The sequence below is a fragment of the Sus scrofa genome, chromosome Y (assembly GCF_054392235.1).
Source record: "Sus scrofa isolate SSC_HxYL_T2T_F1_AM1 chromosome Y, Sscrofa_HxYL_maternal_Yorkshire_Landrace_v2.0, whole genome shotgun sequence".
Lineage (NCBI taxonomy): Eukaryota > Metazoa > Chordata > Mammalia > Artiodactyla > Suidae > Sus > Sus scrofa.
The window spans coordinates 15,984,505-16,000,564 of NC_139402.1; the positions used below are offsets into that span (position 1 = coordinate 15,984,505).

The following is a 16,060-nucleotide window of genomic DNA, read 5'->3' on the forward strand; positions in this document are numbered from 1 at the left end:
ATTTCATTGATTTCTTCTTTGATCTTTATAATTTCCTTCCTTCTGCTGACTTGAGGACATTTTTGTTCTTCTTTTTCTAATTCATTTAGGTGGAGGGTTAAGTTGTCAATTTGGGATCTGTCTTCTTTTTTGAAAAAGGCCTGTATTGCTATAAATTTCCCTCTGAGCACTGCTTTCGCAGCATCCCATAGATTTTGAGAGGTTTTGTCTTCATTATCATTTGTTTCAAGGTAGTTTTTAATTTCCTTCTTGATGTCCTCATTGACCCATTGGTGTTTTAGTAGCATGTTGTTTAGTCTCCATGGAGTAGGTTTTTTCTCTTTGCTTTTCTCATGGTTGATTTCTAATTTCATGGCATTGTGGTCAGAGAAGATACTTGAGATAATTTCTACGCTCCTAAATTTATTGAGATTCGCTTTGTGTCCCAATATGTGGTGGATTCTTGAGAGTGTTCCATGAGCATTTGAGAAGAATGTGTATTCTGCTTTTTTTTCGATGTAGTGTCCTGAAGATATCAATGAAGTCTACCTTTTCTCTTGTTTCCTTTAGGATCTCTGTTGCTTTATTGGTTTTCTGTCTAGAGGATCTGTCCATTGATGTGAGGGGGGTATTAATGTCTCCTACTATGATTGTATTCTCATCAATATCTCCCTTTATGTCTGTTAATATTTACTGTATGTATCTGGGTGCTCCTATATTTGGGGCATATATGTTGATGATAGTAACATCCTCTCCTTGGATGGATCCCTTAATCATTAAATAGTGTCCTTCTTTGTCTTTCTTTATGTCTTTTGTTTTAAAGTCTATTTTGTCTGATATGAGTGTTGCAACTCCTGCTTTTCTGTCTTGTTTATTGGAGTGAAATATTTTTCCCCACCCTTTCACTTTCAATCTATATGTATCTTTTGTCCTAAGGTGAGTTTCTTGTAGGCAGCATATTGAAGGTTTTTGCCTTTTTATCCACTCAGCCACTCTGTGTCTTTTGATTGGGGCATTCAGTCCATTGACATTTAAGGTGATAATTGATAGATGATTATTTATTGCCAATTGAACCTCGTGTTCCAGTTGATTCTATGGTTCTCCATTCTTCCATTCTTCCTTTCTTTTTTTTGTTTTTTTTTTTTTTTTTTTTTTTTTTGGTTGGATGGTCTCTTGTTGTTATCTTATCTGCTTGAGTGTATTTTTTTTCATGTTTTGCAAATGCAATATTTGCTTTTGGCTTGTGGTTGCCCTGTTTTTTAAGTATGCTAAACCCTTCCCATAATTGTGTGTTTTAGCCTGATGGTCCTGTTAGTTCAAACACTTCATTACTCTATTAAAATTAAGAAGAGAAACATACAAACAAACAATAAGGGTTATTTATTTCCTAACATCCCTTGCCCACATTTTATGGTTTTAACGACCCTTTTTTATTTTTTTCTTTTTAATTTTATTTTGTTTGAAGCATGTTCATGATTAAATCTGTATGCTGGCTTATTTGAGTGACTGCTCTCTGATTGCGGTTTCCTCAGTCCTAGTTCTTCCTCTTCTTCTTCTTCTTCTTTTTTTTTCTTTTCTTTTCTTTTTTCTTCCCTTTCCTTCCTTTCTTTTTGGTTTAGGGAAGCCCTTTCAATATTTCCTTTCACCTGGGTTTTGTGTTGCTGTATTCTTTACGTTTTTGTTTGCTGGAAAAAAATTGAATTTCCCCTTCTATTTTAAATGATATTCTTGCTGGATAGAGTATTCTAGGTTGCATATTTTTTCCTTTGAGCACTTTAAATATCTCTTGCCATTCCCTCCTGGCCTGTAGTGTTTCTGTAGAGAAATCAGCTTATATTCTTATGGGGGTTCCCTTGTAGGTAACATTCTGTTTTTCTCTTGCTGCCTTTAGGAGCCTCTCTTTATCACTAACTTTTGCCATTTTTATTATGATGTGTCTTGGTGTGTGTCTGTTTGGGTTCAGTTTGTTTGGGGCCTCTGTGCTTCTTGTATCTTGAATCCAGTATCCTTTAGATTTGGGAAGTTTCCAGCGATAATTTCTTCAAATATATTTTCCATGCCCTTATCTTTTTCTACTCCTTCTGGAATTCCTATTATGCATAGATTGGCCCGCTTTATATTATCCCATAGATCTCTTATATTGCTTTCCAGTTTTTTAATTCGGTTTTCTGTCTGTTGAATGGATGGAGTGATTTCCATTATTCTATCTTCCATATCACTGATTCGTTCTTCTGCATTATTCATTCTGGTTTTTACTGCCCTTAGTTCAGTTTGCATCACTGCAAATGAATGTTCTAGTTTTTCTTGGCTCCTCCTTATATTTTCTAGTTCCTTTCTGATGGTGTCCGCATTACTGTTCATATCTTCTCTTAATTCCTTCAGTATTTTCACTATTTCTCTTTTGAACTCCAGGTCTGTCTGACTGCAGAGATCTGTTTCATTGCTGACTGTTTTAGGTGAGTTCTCCTGTTGGTTTGACTGGGGGTGGTTTCTCAGCTTCTTCATCTTTCTTGTTGTTTTCTTTCTCCTGAGGGAGTTGTACTCTCTGTATCGGGCAGTGTTTGCCTTGTCACTGCTGTGGAATATTTTCTGAGGGCTGGTGTTGTTGGTCAATCTTTTCTGAGGCAGTGGGGCTTTTCTGGAGTGTTAATGAGGCTAACAGTGTTTCTTTGAAGCAAAGGAGGGCTTCCTGAGGGCAGACAGGACTGGGAGATCCACACCAGGATGGTAGCAGATTTCACTTGGTCATGCAGAGCTTGCTCTGGTGTTTTTAGGCTGTGGTGTTCTGGCAGGGGGTTGGCGGTGTTGGGCAGCTGTTCCTCAGGAGTGCAGCACCTCCTGGGGGCTGGAGCAGCTATCTGGGTCACTGAGAACCTAAGAGACTCTCGCCTAGGGCAGCCCAACTCAGAAGGACAGCCTGAGAATGTAGGTGGGTCTTTTCACAATCTGGCTGAGCTTGTTGCAGCTTTTCTAGGCTGCAGGGGCTCTTCCAGGGGGTGGTGCTGAGCATCTATTCTGCAGGAGTGGGGCACCCCCTCGAGGCTTTGTCGGGTAGCAGGGCCATTGGAGACCCAAGAGGCTCCTCCCCAGGGCAGCCCGACTCAGAAAGACTGTCTGAGATCTTTTCCTGACTCGGCCAGGCTTGTTGCAGCTTTTCTGGGCTGCAGGGAGTCCTACCTGGAGCTGGCAGTCCTATGCAGCTGTTCCGCTATGTCTCAGCACCCCCTGGGGGCTTGGGCGCATAGCAGGGCCATTAGAGACCCAAGAGGTTCCTCTCAGGGGCAGCCCAACTCAGAAAAACCATCTGAGATCTTTTCCCAACTCTGCCTGGCTTGTTGCAGCTTTTCTAGGCTGCAGGGGGTCCTGCCTGAAGCTGGCAGTCCTTTGCAGATGGTCCACTAGGTCTCAGCACCCCCTTGGGGCTTGGGCGGGTAGCAGTGCCATTGGAGACCCAAGAGGCTCCTCCCCAGGGTAGCCTGACTCAGGAAAACCATCTGAGAATTAGGCAGATCTATTCACAGCCTGGCTAGGCTTGTTCTAGCTTTTCTGGGCTGCAGGCTTTTTCTCGGGGGCTGGTGTTGTTTGGTGCTTCTCTGTGGAAGTGTAGCCCCTCCAAAGGGCAAGCAGGCCTGTGCAGGGACAGCCCCTGCTGTTGTAGGCTTCAGGCAATTGTTGAGGCCAGCCCTCCTGGATGGCAGGCAGCCCCAGGTTAGGCGAGAGTGTAGGGGGTGGCGGGGGTGGTGGGGGTGGGGGGAGGGAATGCACTGGGAAGCACAGCTTTCTGCTAGCTAGCGGGCCTGTAAGATTGCTGTGGCATGGGGGGTATTCTATGGGGACCCACCCCTTCTCTCCCCTCCCTAGCAGGGGCGCAGACCAGGCTCTTCTCCCAGGTTCCCTCTGATGTGGCTTTCCACTTCCCCGTCCCTAGAGTATTGTTCCCTTCCTCTGCAACAGCTTTGTTTTCTAGTCTCCCAGGCAGTCTCTGCCCCATCAAATGGTTTCTAGACCTCCCAAGCAGTTTCCGCTCCGCCCTGCCCCCCCAGCATGGGGACTAACCTCCGGGGCTGAGGTCTCGGTGCCCAGCCCCAACCCAGGCATCTCAATTTTTGGTAACTGTGCCCATAGTTCAGATGGTCCGTTGGGTTCTTGATCGGCTTTTCAATACTCCAACTTACTGCTACACTCTTCCCTGCATCTGGATATTTCTCCGGTTTCTTTGATCTTTCCCCCGGTAGGTGACTTTCCAGGGTGCGGGAAGCCTTTCTCCTCCGTAGTCCCCTTTCGGGAGGGCCAGTCCCACTCGAATTCACCTTCTCTCACTCTCCGATTTTCTCCCGCTCTGCCCAGTAATATCACGAACTTCTTGCCTTTATTGGAGTATAGGTTCCTCTGCCAGCGATTGGTTGCTGTTCTGTGCAAGTAATTTATTCTGTAGATGTGCTTCTTTTGTTGTGTTTGTGGGAGAGGGCGAGCGTGTCCCCCTACTCCTCCGCCATCTGTCCTCCCTCCTTCCCCTTCTATTTTAAATGGTATTCTTGCTGGATAGAGCATTCCACGTTGCATTTTTTTTTTCCTTTCAGTCCTTTAAATATCTCTTGCCATTCCCTCCTGGCCTGTAGAGTTTCTGTGAAGAAATCAGCTGATAGCCTTATGGGGGTTCGCTTTTAATTGACATTTTGCTTTTCTCTCGCTGCCTTTAGAATCCTCTCTTTATCTTTAATTTTTGCCATTGTTATTATATGTCTTGGTGTGGTTCTATTTGGGTTCAAGTTGTTGGGGCCTTCTGTGCTTCTTGTTCCTTGAAGTCAGAATCCTTTAGATTTAGAAAGCTTCCAGGGGTAATTTCTTGAACTATATTTTCAACCCCCTCTTGTTGTTCTTCTCCTTCTGGAATTCCTACTACGCAAAGATTGGCCCACTTTCTATTATACCATAAGTCTCATATGGCTTTCATCTTTTTTCATTTGGTTTTCCTTCTGCTCTCCTGTTTGGCTGATTGCCATTGATCTATCTTCCACATCCCTAATTCATTCCTCTGCGTTATTCATTCTGGTCCTCACTGCCCTTAGCTCCGTTTGTATCTCTGAAAATGAATTTTTTGGGTTTGCTTGGCTCCTCCTTATGTTTTCTCATAGCATTCTGAGGGCGTCTGCATTCCTGTTCATATCTTGTCTTCATTCCTTCAGTCTTTTCACTGTCTCCCTTTTGAACTCCAAGTCTGTCAGACTGCTTCAGTGTTGAAGATTTTAGGTGAATTCTGCCATTGTGTAAACTGGGAATGTTTTCTGAGCTTCCTCATCTTGCTTGTGTTTTCCATTTTCTGTGAATTTGGGGAAGCCAGAGTGTAGTTTGGCACAGTTGAGGCTGCACCGTGGTGGCGGAGCACTTCAGCAGGGCATGCATGGTGTGCTGGGTCACACTGCTGAGCCTAGGTTCTTCCCATGGCCAGGCATGGTTGGCCTTTGTGCACCATTGTGGTCATTCACTTCTTGCAGCCAGGATGTGCTTGCTGGGGTTCTCTGCAGTAGTGGGGCCCTTCCTGAGGTCAGGTGGGGCTGAATGGTATAGGATGTGGTTGAGGCACAGCCCTGCAGTTGGGCAGGGCTTTCCCTGGTGCTCAGTGGCAGCAGAGTGCATCCTGCGGGCATGCGGTGCTTTTCAGTGTGCTCAGCTTATCAGTTGCCAAGGGTGGGTGGGGCTGGCCTCCTTGCTCTGTGGCACAAAGTTGCTTCCTGAGGGTGCGCAGAACCAGGCAGTTCACTCCATGGCAGAGGGCCCTGCCCGAGGGTGGATGGGCCTGTCAGGTGTGCACCATGGTGGAGGTGAATTTCCCACATGTGCCTGGGGATAGCTGGGGCATGCCATTCAGCAGAGCACTTCCCAAAGGGGGGCAGTCCTGGCCTGGTTGCCCCATGGAAGGTGGGTTCTTCCCAAAGGCTGGTGGGCCTGGCCAGGGCTTGCCACATTGGAGTTGCCCTCCTTGCACATGGGCGGGGCTTGCCCTGGTGCTCCATGGCAGTGGGGGGCTTCTTGAGTGTGGGCAGTGCTGGCCAGCTCGCTCTGCAGTGGAGAGAGCTTCCCAAGTGTGGGTGGGGCTGGCAGGTGCCCATGGAGGTGGAGGTGCACTCCACCTGGGGCTTTCTGGGGCAACCTGTAGCAGTGGAGCACTTCCCAAGGGTGGACAGGGCTGGCCGAGTTGCCCCATGGCAGCAGGGCACTTCCCAAGGGTAGGCAAGGCTGGCCAGTTTCCACTGTGGTCGTGGTGCATTTCCCAATGTGGTGAGGAGTTTCCCAGGGCATGTCAGGGCAGTGGGGCACTTCGCATGGCTGGGCATAATTCCAGACATAAGTTCTTCCAATACGTTTTCAATAATCTTTTCTTTTACTTCTCCTTCTGGAATTCCTACTATGCACAGATTGGCCCACTTTATGTTATCCCATAGGTCTCTTATATTGCTCTCAGGGTTTTTTCATTTGGTTTTCTGTCTGCTGTCCTGTTTGGGTGATTTGCTTTCTTCTATCTTCCACATCACTGATACTTTCCCCTGCATTATTCCTTCCAGCCCTTACTGCCCTTAGCTCACATTGTTGGTCTGCAAATGAACTTTCTATATTTTCTTGGCTTCTCCTTATGTTTTCTATTTCTTTTCTGATGGAGTCTGAGTTACAGTGCTTATCTTCTCTGAATCTCTTTAGTATTGTCACTCTGTGTCGTTTGAACTCAAAGTCTGTCAGACTGTTTGAGTGTTGAAGGTTTTAGGTGAATTCTCCTGTTGCATAAACTGGGAATGTTTGCTGAGCTTCCTCTTCTTGCTTGTGTTTTCCTTTTAGTGTGAATTTGGGGAAGCCAAAGTGTAGTTTGACACAGTCAGGGCACATGGTGGTGGTTGGGCTCTTCCTGAGGGCATGCATGGCTGTCCGGGTCCCACCGCCATGGCTAGGTGCTTCCTGTGGGCAGTCAGTGTGGCTGGGTTGTGCTGCTCTGGTGGGGAGCTTCCGTAGGCTGGGTGGGGCTGGCCAAAGTGTTCTGCCTTGGCAGTTCACTTCTTGAAGCCAGGTAGGGCTTGATGGGTTGTGCCACAAGATTGGAGGGCTTCCTGAGGGCATGCAGGGCTGGCCAGTGCCTGTCATGGTGGACGTGCACTACTCCCAACAATGGTGCAATGTCTCTCCTAGTGTGGTGTACGTCCCATTGTTGGTGCCCTTCCTGCAGCCAGGGGCAGCTGCCTGTGGTTCTCTCCAGCAGTGGAGGGCTTCCCAAGGGTGGGGAGGGCTGGCCGGTGCATGCCGTGGAGGACGCTCACTCCCCATGGCCGGGAGGGTTTTGCCCTAGTGGTCAACAGCAGTAGGGGGCTTGCCGAGGGTGGCGGTGCTGTCTCTCTCACGCTGTGTCAGCAGAGCCCTTCCCAAGGGTGGGCAGGGCTGGCCTGTTCCTGCTGCTGTGGTGGTGAACTTCCTGACTTGGGGAGGAGGCTGCTGGGGTGCACCAGGGCAGTGGGGCACTTCCTGTGGGTGGAACACCAAGGAGGTGGTTGCCTTCCCATGGGTAGTGGGCCCAGTCCACTGCAGAAGGAATGTGGCTTCTCCCCGGGCATGCCCGTGGTGGAAGCGGGGGATGTGCTTGGAATGCCCTCTGTGCTCTACTAGCTGTTGTGCAAGTGAAAATGCTGTGGAGCAAGGCGTATTCTCTGGTGGCCCACACATCCTGCTCTCCCCTCCCCAACAATGGTGCAATGTCTCTCCTGCAGGCCCAGACCTTCTCCTGGGTTCCCTCTCTTGTGGCTTTCCAGTCCCCAGCCCTTAGCTCTTTGCAACCCTTCACCCCTGGGGCACCACTTCCTCATCTCTTATGCTGTCCCCACACCACCAACCCCAGCCTGCTCCCAGGGACTCACCTCCAAAGCCTAGGGCTTGGCACCCAGTCCCCACCAAAGCGTCTCAGTCTTTGGGACCTGTGCCAGCGGTTCTGATGATCTGTGTGGCTCTCACACTGCCTCTCAGTCCTCTAACCTGCTGATACACTTTTCGTGGCATCTTGGAGATCCCTTGGACTCAGCTGATCTTTCCGCAGGTTCGGTGAGTTTCCAGGGTGTGGGTTCCCTTTCTCTTTCACCATTCCCTCTCAGGAGTCCAGTCCTGATGCCCCTTCTCTCTCTCTCCTCTTTTCTGTTGCTTTATGCAGTTGTGTCAAGAGATTCTTCCCATTTTTGGAGGTTTCAGTTCTTCTGCCCGCGTTCAGTTGCTGTTCTGTGTGAGTCATTTTACATGTAGATGTGTATTTTTTGTTGCATCTGTGGGAGAGGTGAACAAATCCCCCTACTCTCTCACCATCTGGGCTCTCTGAAATTGTGTCCTTCTTTATCTTTCTCTATGGCCTTTGTTTGTTTCAATGTCTATTTTTTCTACTATGCGTATCACAACTCCTGCTTTCCTGTCTTGACCATTGAAATATGATGTCCCATTCTCTCACATTCAGTCTATACGTGTTCTTTGCTCTAAAGGGAGTCTCTTGCAGACAGCAGGTTGTATGTTTTTGCTTTTTGATCCAATCTGCTGCTCTGTGTCTATTGATCAGAGTACTCAGTCCATTGACCCTTAAGGTAATTATTGAGAAACATGTATTTATTCCCATGTTAAACCTTGCTTTTCAGTTGATTCGTTCTATTACCTTGGTTTTTTTTTTTTTTTCTCTTTCTTTTTTTTTGATGATTTCCTTTTATTTTATGCTTGGATACATTTCTTTTTAGTTTTCATGAATGTAATGTTTGGTTTGATTTGTGGTTTCCCTGTTTTTCAAGTAGGTTAACCACTTCCTACATCTGCTTGCATTAGCCTGGTAGTCTTATAGGCTGCAACACGATATTTAAAATTAGGTGTCTATATTTTCATACTTCCTTACCTACACTCTATGCTTTTGAATTTCTTCTTTGAGATCTTCGAGTTTGTCCTTTTGGTGTTCCTTGTGTTTCTCATCACTTTTCGAGTAGATTTTTGTTTGTTTGTTTGTTTTGGTGATGTATGCTGGCTGATTTAAGTGTCTGCTTTCCAATCTGTATATGTTCTGTCTTCTTTTTTCTCCTTCTTCTTCTTCTTCTTCTTCTTCTTCTTCTTCTTCTTCTTCTTCTTCTTCTTCTTCTTCTTCTTCTTCTTCTTCTTCTTTTAGCCATTTCTGTATTTTTTTAGAATGGGTTTAGTATTGGTGTACTCGTTTAGCTTTTGTTTGTTGGAGAAATTCTCTGTTTCCCTTTCCAGTTCAAATGATACTCAATAAATAAATAAAACATACGTAAATGAATAAATAAATAAATGATAGTCTTGCTGGGAAGAGTATTCTAGGCTTCAGAATTTTTCCTTTTGGAATTTGTGTATAGCTTGCCAATTTCTTCGGGCCTGTAGTGTTTCTATAGAGGAATTAGGTGATTTGCGGGTTCTCTTATAGTTAATGTGTTGTGTTTCTCTTGCTGCCTTTAGAATCCTCTCTTTATCTTTGGCCATTTCCATTATAGTAGGTCTAGGTGTGGGCATATTTGTGTTCAGCCTGTTTTGTGCCTTCTGTGATTACTGTATTTTGATACCTGTTTCCTTTAGTTTGGGAAAATTTTGAGACATAATTTCTTCCAATATATTTCCAATCCACTTTTCTTTTTCTTCTGCCTCTTGAATTGCTATTATGCATAGATGGACCCCTGTTATGCTACCCCATAGATCACTTATGTTGCTTTCATGTGTTTTCATGTGGTTTTCTGCCTGCTGTCCTGATTGGGTGATTTCCATTATGCTATCTTCCATGTCACTAATTCATTCCTCTGCACTCTTCACTCTGCCCTTTAGTGCCTTTAGCCCAGTTTGGCTATCTGCAAAAGACTTTTCTAATTTTTCCCTATTTTCCCCTAAATTTCCTCATTCCTCTCGAAAGTAATCGACATGACTGTTTGTAATGTGCTCGTAAATCCCTGATATTCAGCCTTCATTCCTTCAGTATATATTCACTCTACCCCTTTTGAACTCAGGTTTTTTGGCCTACGGAGGTCTGTTGCATTGTTTCTGCTTCACATGAAATCTCCTGTACCTTACGTGGGAATTGTTCCTGGGCTTCTTCATCGTGTCTATGATTTTCTTTTTCTGTGAGTTTGGGGAAGTCAAACTCTAGTCTTGGAGGGTTACTTCTAGGCAAGAGCAACCCTTTGTATTTTGTGGGGTGTTACCATTTATTTGGGGCATGGAGGATTGCATTCTTGCTGGCTCAATCTTGGGAGTGAGCAGGCCATTATCCCGAGGGTGCAGAGTGTATTTCCAGGGAGAGGGAGGCAGTGGGTAGGGCTGGTAGTGCCTTCTTGCTGGGGTCTTAGCAGCAGCAAGTACATGCAGGGAGGTGGCACAGGCTACTCCTTGTTTCAAAGCCTTGGGAGTGATAATGAGCTTTTTGCAGAATCATGAGGTGCCCAGAGCATTTGGTAGTGGCAGTGGCAGTGGCAGTGGCATGGTTTGTGAGTTCCCAGAGAACTTGGAGCAGAAACAGGTAATGTTTGGTCACAATGACCTCTTCTGAGGTGCCCTCTGTGGTGATTAGGGCCACAAGGGGTGCCTGTTCCTGGACCCCTAGTGGTAGCAGGCCATGCACACTTCTGGTGGTTTGCCCCCCCAACTGAGGACCCTTATAAGAAGCAGCCTGTCCCTCTTAGCCCACACAGGAAGTGGTGCAACACTGCTCCTAGTTACACGGTCTTGGCAAAGGACAGTGTTCAACCTTCTGGGTGCTTCTTCCGTGCAACTGTCAGAGCATTTGGCACTGACAGTTGCAGGGCGGTTATATGGCCAGGGTGTTGACAGCAATACTGGGTGGTGCTCAGTTGTCGTGCCCGCTCTGATTTCTGACCTCTGAGGTGACTGTGGTCAGAGATTGGACCTGATCACACACCCCTACCGGTGGCAGGCCTTGACTCCCTGTGGTTTCTGAGATGACTGCTTTGGGTTGTCCCCACTGCCTGTAGATCACTCAGGAGGCACCACATCTCACTTACCCACCTGATGCCCATAGCCCCCACCAGAAGGATCTGGACACCTATAGCCAGCACAAGAAGTGTCCAGGCTGCTGTAGCACAAGCAAGTGGCTTCTTGCCACCTGTGGCCTGCACCAGGTGCACCCTGCCCTCTGAAAGCCTGTGCACGTGTGAGCAGGGAGATTCCTTTGGCATCTGCCCCTCCTCCTTTTCCCCTCTGCAACAATGGCACCTTGCTTTTTAAGACAAAGTGGGGTCCTTTCTACTCCAAGGATGGCTCTGAGGTGACTCTTGGTATGATTGAAAATAATTCTATGAATGTACCCCAGAAAGACAGTAAAAGAGAAACAGAAGAAGCTGCTAAGTCAAAGAGATTCTATATCTTTAAGGGACCTGTTCACCTGGCTGAGATTTGGTGTTAAAGGCCAGCATTTGTATTTAAGCCTGTCTTTGTGTAAAAGAAGAAAGCAACCTCTACGTGTGAATCGGGACATATAAAGGGGTGGAGATAAAGGCAAAAATAACCTAGAACAGTTTGAGGATTTTAGAGAAAATCACACCCATTTTTTTTTCTACTACTTTTTTTTTGTAGATGTTTCACTGATAAAATGCCACCCTGTGGTGACAGTGATGCAATCTCTGATGATGTCATGTGGATATTGTTGTTGCACTTATGGTGTAAATTATGGTCATGCTTCCTGGATAAGATAAAATATGCTATCGTTTGGAGTGTGAAATGTACTTTTTAAGTAATTGTTTATCTATTTTTTTTTTGTCTTTTGAAGGCCACATCTGTGGCATATGGGCGATCCCAGTCAGGGTCAAAGCAGAGCTCTGTCTGCTGCCTTACACTGCCATAGCAATGCTGGGACTGAGCCACATCTTTAACTTACATCACAGCTCAGGGCAACTCTGGGGCTTTAAACCACAGAGCGAGGGCAGAGGGTGAAGCTGCTTCCTCATGGACACTAGTTAGGTGTGTTAACCTCTTTGCCATCATGGGAACTCAATGGAATTTATTGATTTATTTTTTCTTTGCAATGAAGACAATCTTGTCAACTAATATCCAATTTCCATTTGAAGTAACAGATAGACTATAATGCAGCTGAGAAAACACTACGTAAATACTATGTATTTTCCCTTTCCAAATTGACTTTTATTTGCCCCTTTTTCCACACCCTCATAATTGAGACCCCCATTCAATACAACTTGGACTATTTCAGAAATCTCTTGGCAGCTATTCTCTATTTCCTTAGTTCCATTTTCCTTTTTGAAACAGTTACAGCTAGGGGACATGTCAAATGCTCCTCTCTAATTATCAAACATTTCAAATATTAAAAAACGGCAAAATAATCTGCCATTGAAAACAATTAAAACGACAAAAGGACAACCTGCAATGGGAGACAATTATTTCAGATGATGCAACCAATAAGGGCTCAATCTCTAAAATCTACAACCAACCTATCCACCTCAACAACAAAATAGCCAATTACTCAGTGGAAACATGGGAAAGAGACCTGCATAGATATTCTCCAAAGAGAATATACAGAGGGCCAACAAGCACATAAAGAAATTCTCAACATCACTGTTTATTAGAGAAATGCAAATCTACACTACTATGAGGTATCACTTCACACTGGACAGAATGGCCGACATTAACAAGTCCACACATGAGAAAACGCTAGAGAGGGTATGGAGAAAAGAAAACTCTCTTACACTGTGGAGGAATGTAAACTGTTACAACCGCTATGGAAACACTTCAGAAAACTAAATATAGAACTAGCATGTCACGCAGCAATCCCACTCTTGGGCATACACCTGGGGAAAAAAAATTTCCATGAAAACTTTATGTACGCATGTATGTCCAATGCAGCACTCTTCACAAGAGGAAAGACATGGAAATAACCTAAGTGACCATTGGAAAGAATGGATTAAGGGATGTTGTATATATACACAATGCAACACCACTCAGCCGTAAGAAAAGAACAGAATAATGCCATTTGCAGCAACACGGCTGGAACTGGAGACTCTCCTACTAAGTGAAGTAAGCCAGAAGGAGGAAGGCAAGCACAATATGACATCACTTATGTGTGGAATGTGATATATGGCACAACTGAAACTTTCCACAGGAAAGACACACATGGATTTGGACAACAGGGTTTTGGTTGCCAAGGGGGAGTGTGCAGGATTGTGATGGACTGGGATTCGGGGGTTGAAAATGCAAACTATTGCATGTGGAGCGGGTATGCAATGAGGTTATGCTGTATAGCAATGGGAACTATCTCTAGTCACTTTTGATGCAGCATAATGTGAAACAAAGGATATGTATGTGTGTGGGTGTGCGTCTTGGGTGGGTGGGTCTGTGACGGGGCCACTTTGCGGCACAGTATGAAAGTGATAGAACACAGTAAACCAACTATGATGGAAAAATCATTTTAGAAAAAGAAATGCAGCATCCTTTTACTCTTAACTGTGTCAAAAGTAAAGAAATTGAAGCTATGAAGATGAACATACAAGTTTATTGCTGAAATAACAAAATTGCAGGTGACTTTGCCAGCATAAAATTTCATCTTCACTCTCCTGCATAACCTATAGTCCTTTGATAGGTCAGTGGTAATTAGGGTGATGTTCAGATACGGAAGAGGACTGAGGGTTTGGCCTAGAAAGCGAGGCAGCAGATGTGTCAGTGGCCATTGGCATTGGGAACCATGGATGGGCTGCTGGTTGCGGGTTAGACAGAGGGCCCTCAGTTGGTGATATATTCTGGTATCTGGTTGGCAAAGGAGAAGGCTCCACCCTCAGTCCAAAATAACCACTTGGGAAGTTAGAAATAAGGTGGTACTGAGAAATGGAAGTGGTAGTTGTAATGAAATTCACGATGTGGCCACTTGCTGGAGAGTAGCTGCTTTGTGAGTGCATGTGAAACGTGGTCAACTGACTAAAAATAGCATGTTGAGCCATGGCAATTTGTCCTGGTGGCCTGACTGATGGTGATGATGGAGAAGAAAGACCGCTTCTAGTTGGGGTAGTTGTATTAGAAATTCTCTGGCTCATAGAAGGCCATCTTATTAAAGGCACATTTAGATTTGTAGAGGTTGAAATTGCATCTTCTCCACGAGTTTCTGCAGCCACATCAGAATTATGGTTATCCACATCACCCCCTGTTCTAGAGCGCTTCTTGCTGCAGCCTTGAAGTAGAGAAGCCGATACTGGAGAAGCATTTTTCATCCTGACTCTTCTTTTCATCCTCACCAACAGATGGGGACAGCCTCGTTTAAAATTTGGATTATGGTAGAACTGCAGCTAAAACCAAAAGAGAAAGGTATTTAGTGACCTTTTAAACAAAGATACGAGGACAAAGAATCCATACAAATCTGACTTGTTTCATCACACAGAGTTAATGTGAGGAAATAATACTCATCTATTACTAACATTTTCAAAAATTTATGTAGTGGGAACAGGCAATTATGGTCCTTAAATAAAAATGCCTGGTGCATTTACAGTAACAGTATGAGGTTCAGGGGCTTGTATTGGGTGAGGTTCATCGAGAAGGCTCCAGGTGGCTAGGAAATTTCTCTATCACCCCAAATATTCTATGACCAAGTGGCCTTCAATTTAAAAGCGTAGCAGTACTTCATCCCACCTTCAAGGTCTACTATGACCCTATATGTATGAACATATTTGCAGATGTCCCTCTGTAAGTAATAACTGGACATTTCATAATACCTTGTTCCAAGCAGAGACTTCATTATCTTCTGCCAGAATGTTGGCTAGTGAGGCAGGTCTTTGAAAATTCCTTCGCAATTTAGTAAATCCATAAAGGTTAAGCTGTCGAACTAAGCTTTTCATACTCTCAGTTTCAAAAATTCTGAAGGGAGCCTTTCTCTCCAGAACTTCTTTCTTGAAGCGTTCTTCATTAATCACGATCGAGGTTCCATTTTCATCCCACCAAATGGACTTAAATCGATCACTTTCAACAATTTCCCAAAGTTTTCTGGGAAAGGGCAGAGGAGGAAAATCATTATCTCCATCTGGTTCAGAGGCACACAATGTGTGGCATGGCTCTTTCATCAGGGAGCCCTCAGACAAAGCCTGGAAAGCTTTTTCTTCAATCTGAGACCTCAAGTCCAAGTCCCCAGTGATTGAGTTATCACACCATGGAGATGTAGTGGAGGAATCTGAACCAGTTGGTGCATCTTTAGGAGACACAGGTTGAATTTCTGAAGGAGCATGTGCCATCTCAGATAAATTTCTCTTCAGCTACTTTTCTCACCTGCATGGCTTTTGAACTCTGCAGTTTTAAATGCTGCTTTGGTAAGCCTACACAGATAAACTATCCAATCCATCACAATGGTTGCCAGCCTGAGTAGCTGTGACATCACAAGACTCTAGTCTCCTAGCAATCTGAGCATCACCTTCAGTCAGGGTTTACTTCTCTATGAAATTAGCCCAGTTAATATAAAATATGAGCTCCGTACTTGAACAGTAACCCAAAGAGAGAAAAAAAAATGAGATCAGCAAATGAGATCCTATTCCAATGGAATCTTTTTAATAAAAAAACACATAAATATATAAATCAATTTCATCCCTGAAGTAAACGCAAGTTCTCTCTTGTGCACGTAAGCACTTGTGCCTGTTATGTAAGGCATTGTAAATGGAAGGAAAAAAAAAAAAAAACAACGGCAAAGTGAAACAAAAGCTATGCAGCTCTTGAGAGTGGATAACTAGAATCTGTGCAGTATTTATATTCAGAAAAACATAGCCAGTGTTCTATGGTGGCTAGCTTGTTACAAAAGTGTTCTGATCTCTGCTGTGCTATGGGTTCAATCCCTGGCCTGGGAACTTCTGCATGCCCCACGTACAGTCCAAAAAATAAAAAGACAAAAAGAAAAGAAAAAAGAAACAAATACACAATCAAAAACAAAACAAAACAAAACAAACCATGACCTTTGTCACTAACCAAGACATGGAAGGGCCCTGGGCACCAGGCAAAATATCTATAGCCATAGAGACAAAAAAAAGATTGATGGTTGCTTGTGTTAGGAGAGGAAATGTGAGGAAGTACCATCCAAAGGTTATGA

General features: G+C 44.7%; 1 protein-coding gene across 1 annotated transcript in view; it reads right to left on the reverse strand.

Annotated features, from left to right (window-relative positions):
* Nucleotides 1–15,287, reverse strand: part of LOC146394399 (heat shock transcription factor, Y-linked-like) — a 143,916-nt gene extending 128,629 nt beyond the window's left edge. The window contains exons 1-2 of the mRNA XM_085009110.1: nucleotides 14,706–15,287; nucleotides 13,556–14,282 (exon numbers count right to left, since the gene is read on the reverse strand). Coding sequence (XP_084865236.1) covers nucleotides 13,587–14,282; nucleotides 14,706–15,218 — 1,209 coding nt within the window. The 5' untranslated portion in view covers nucleotides 15,219–15,287 and the 3' untranslated portion in view covers nucleotides 13,556–13,586. The remainder of the gene's footprint in view (nucleotides 1–13,555; nucleotides 14,283–14,705) is intronic.
* Between the last annotated feature and the right edge of the window lie 773 nt (nucleotides 15,288–16,060).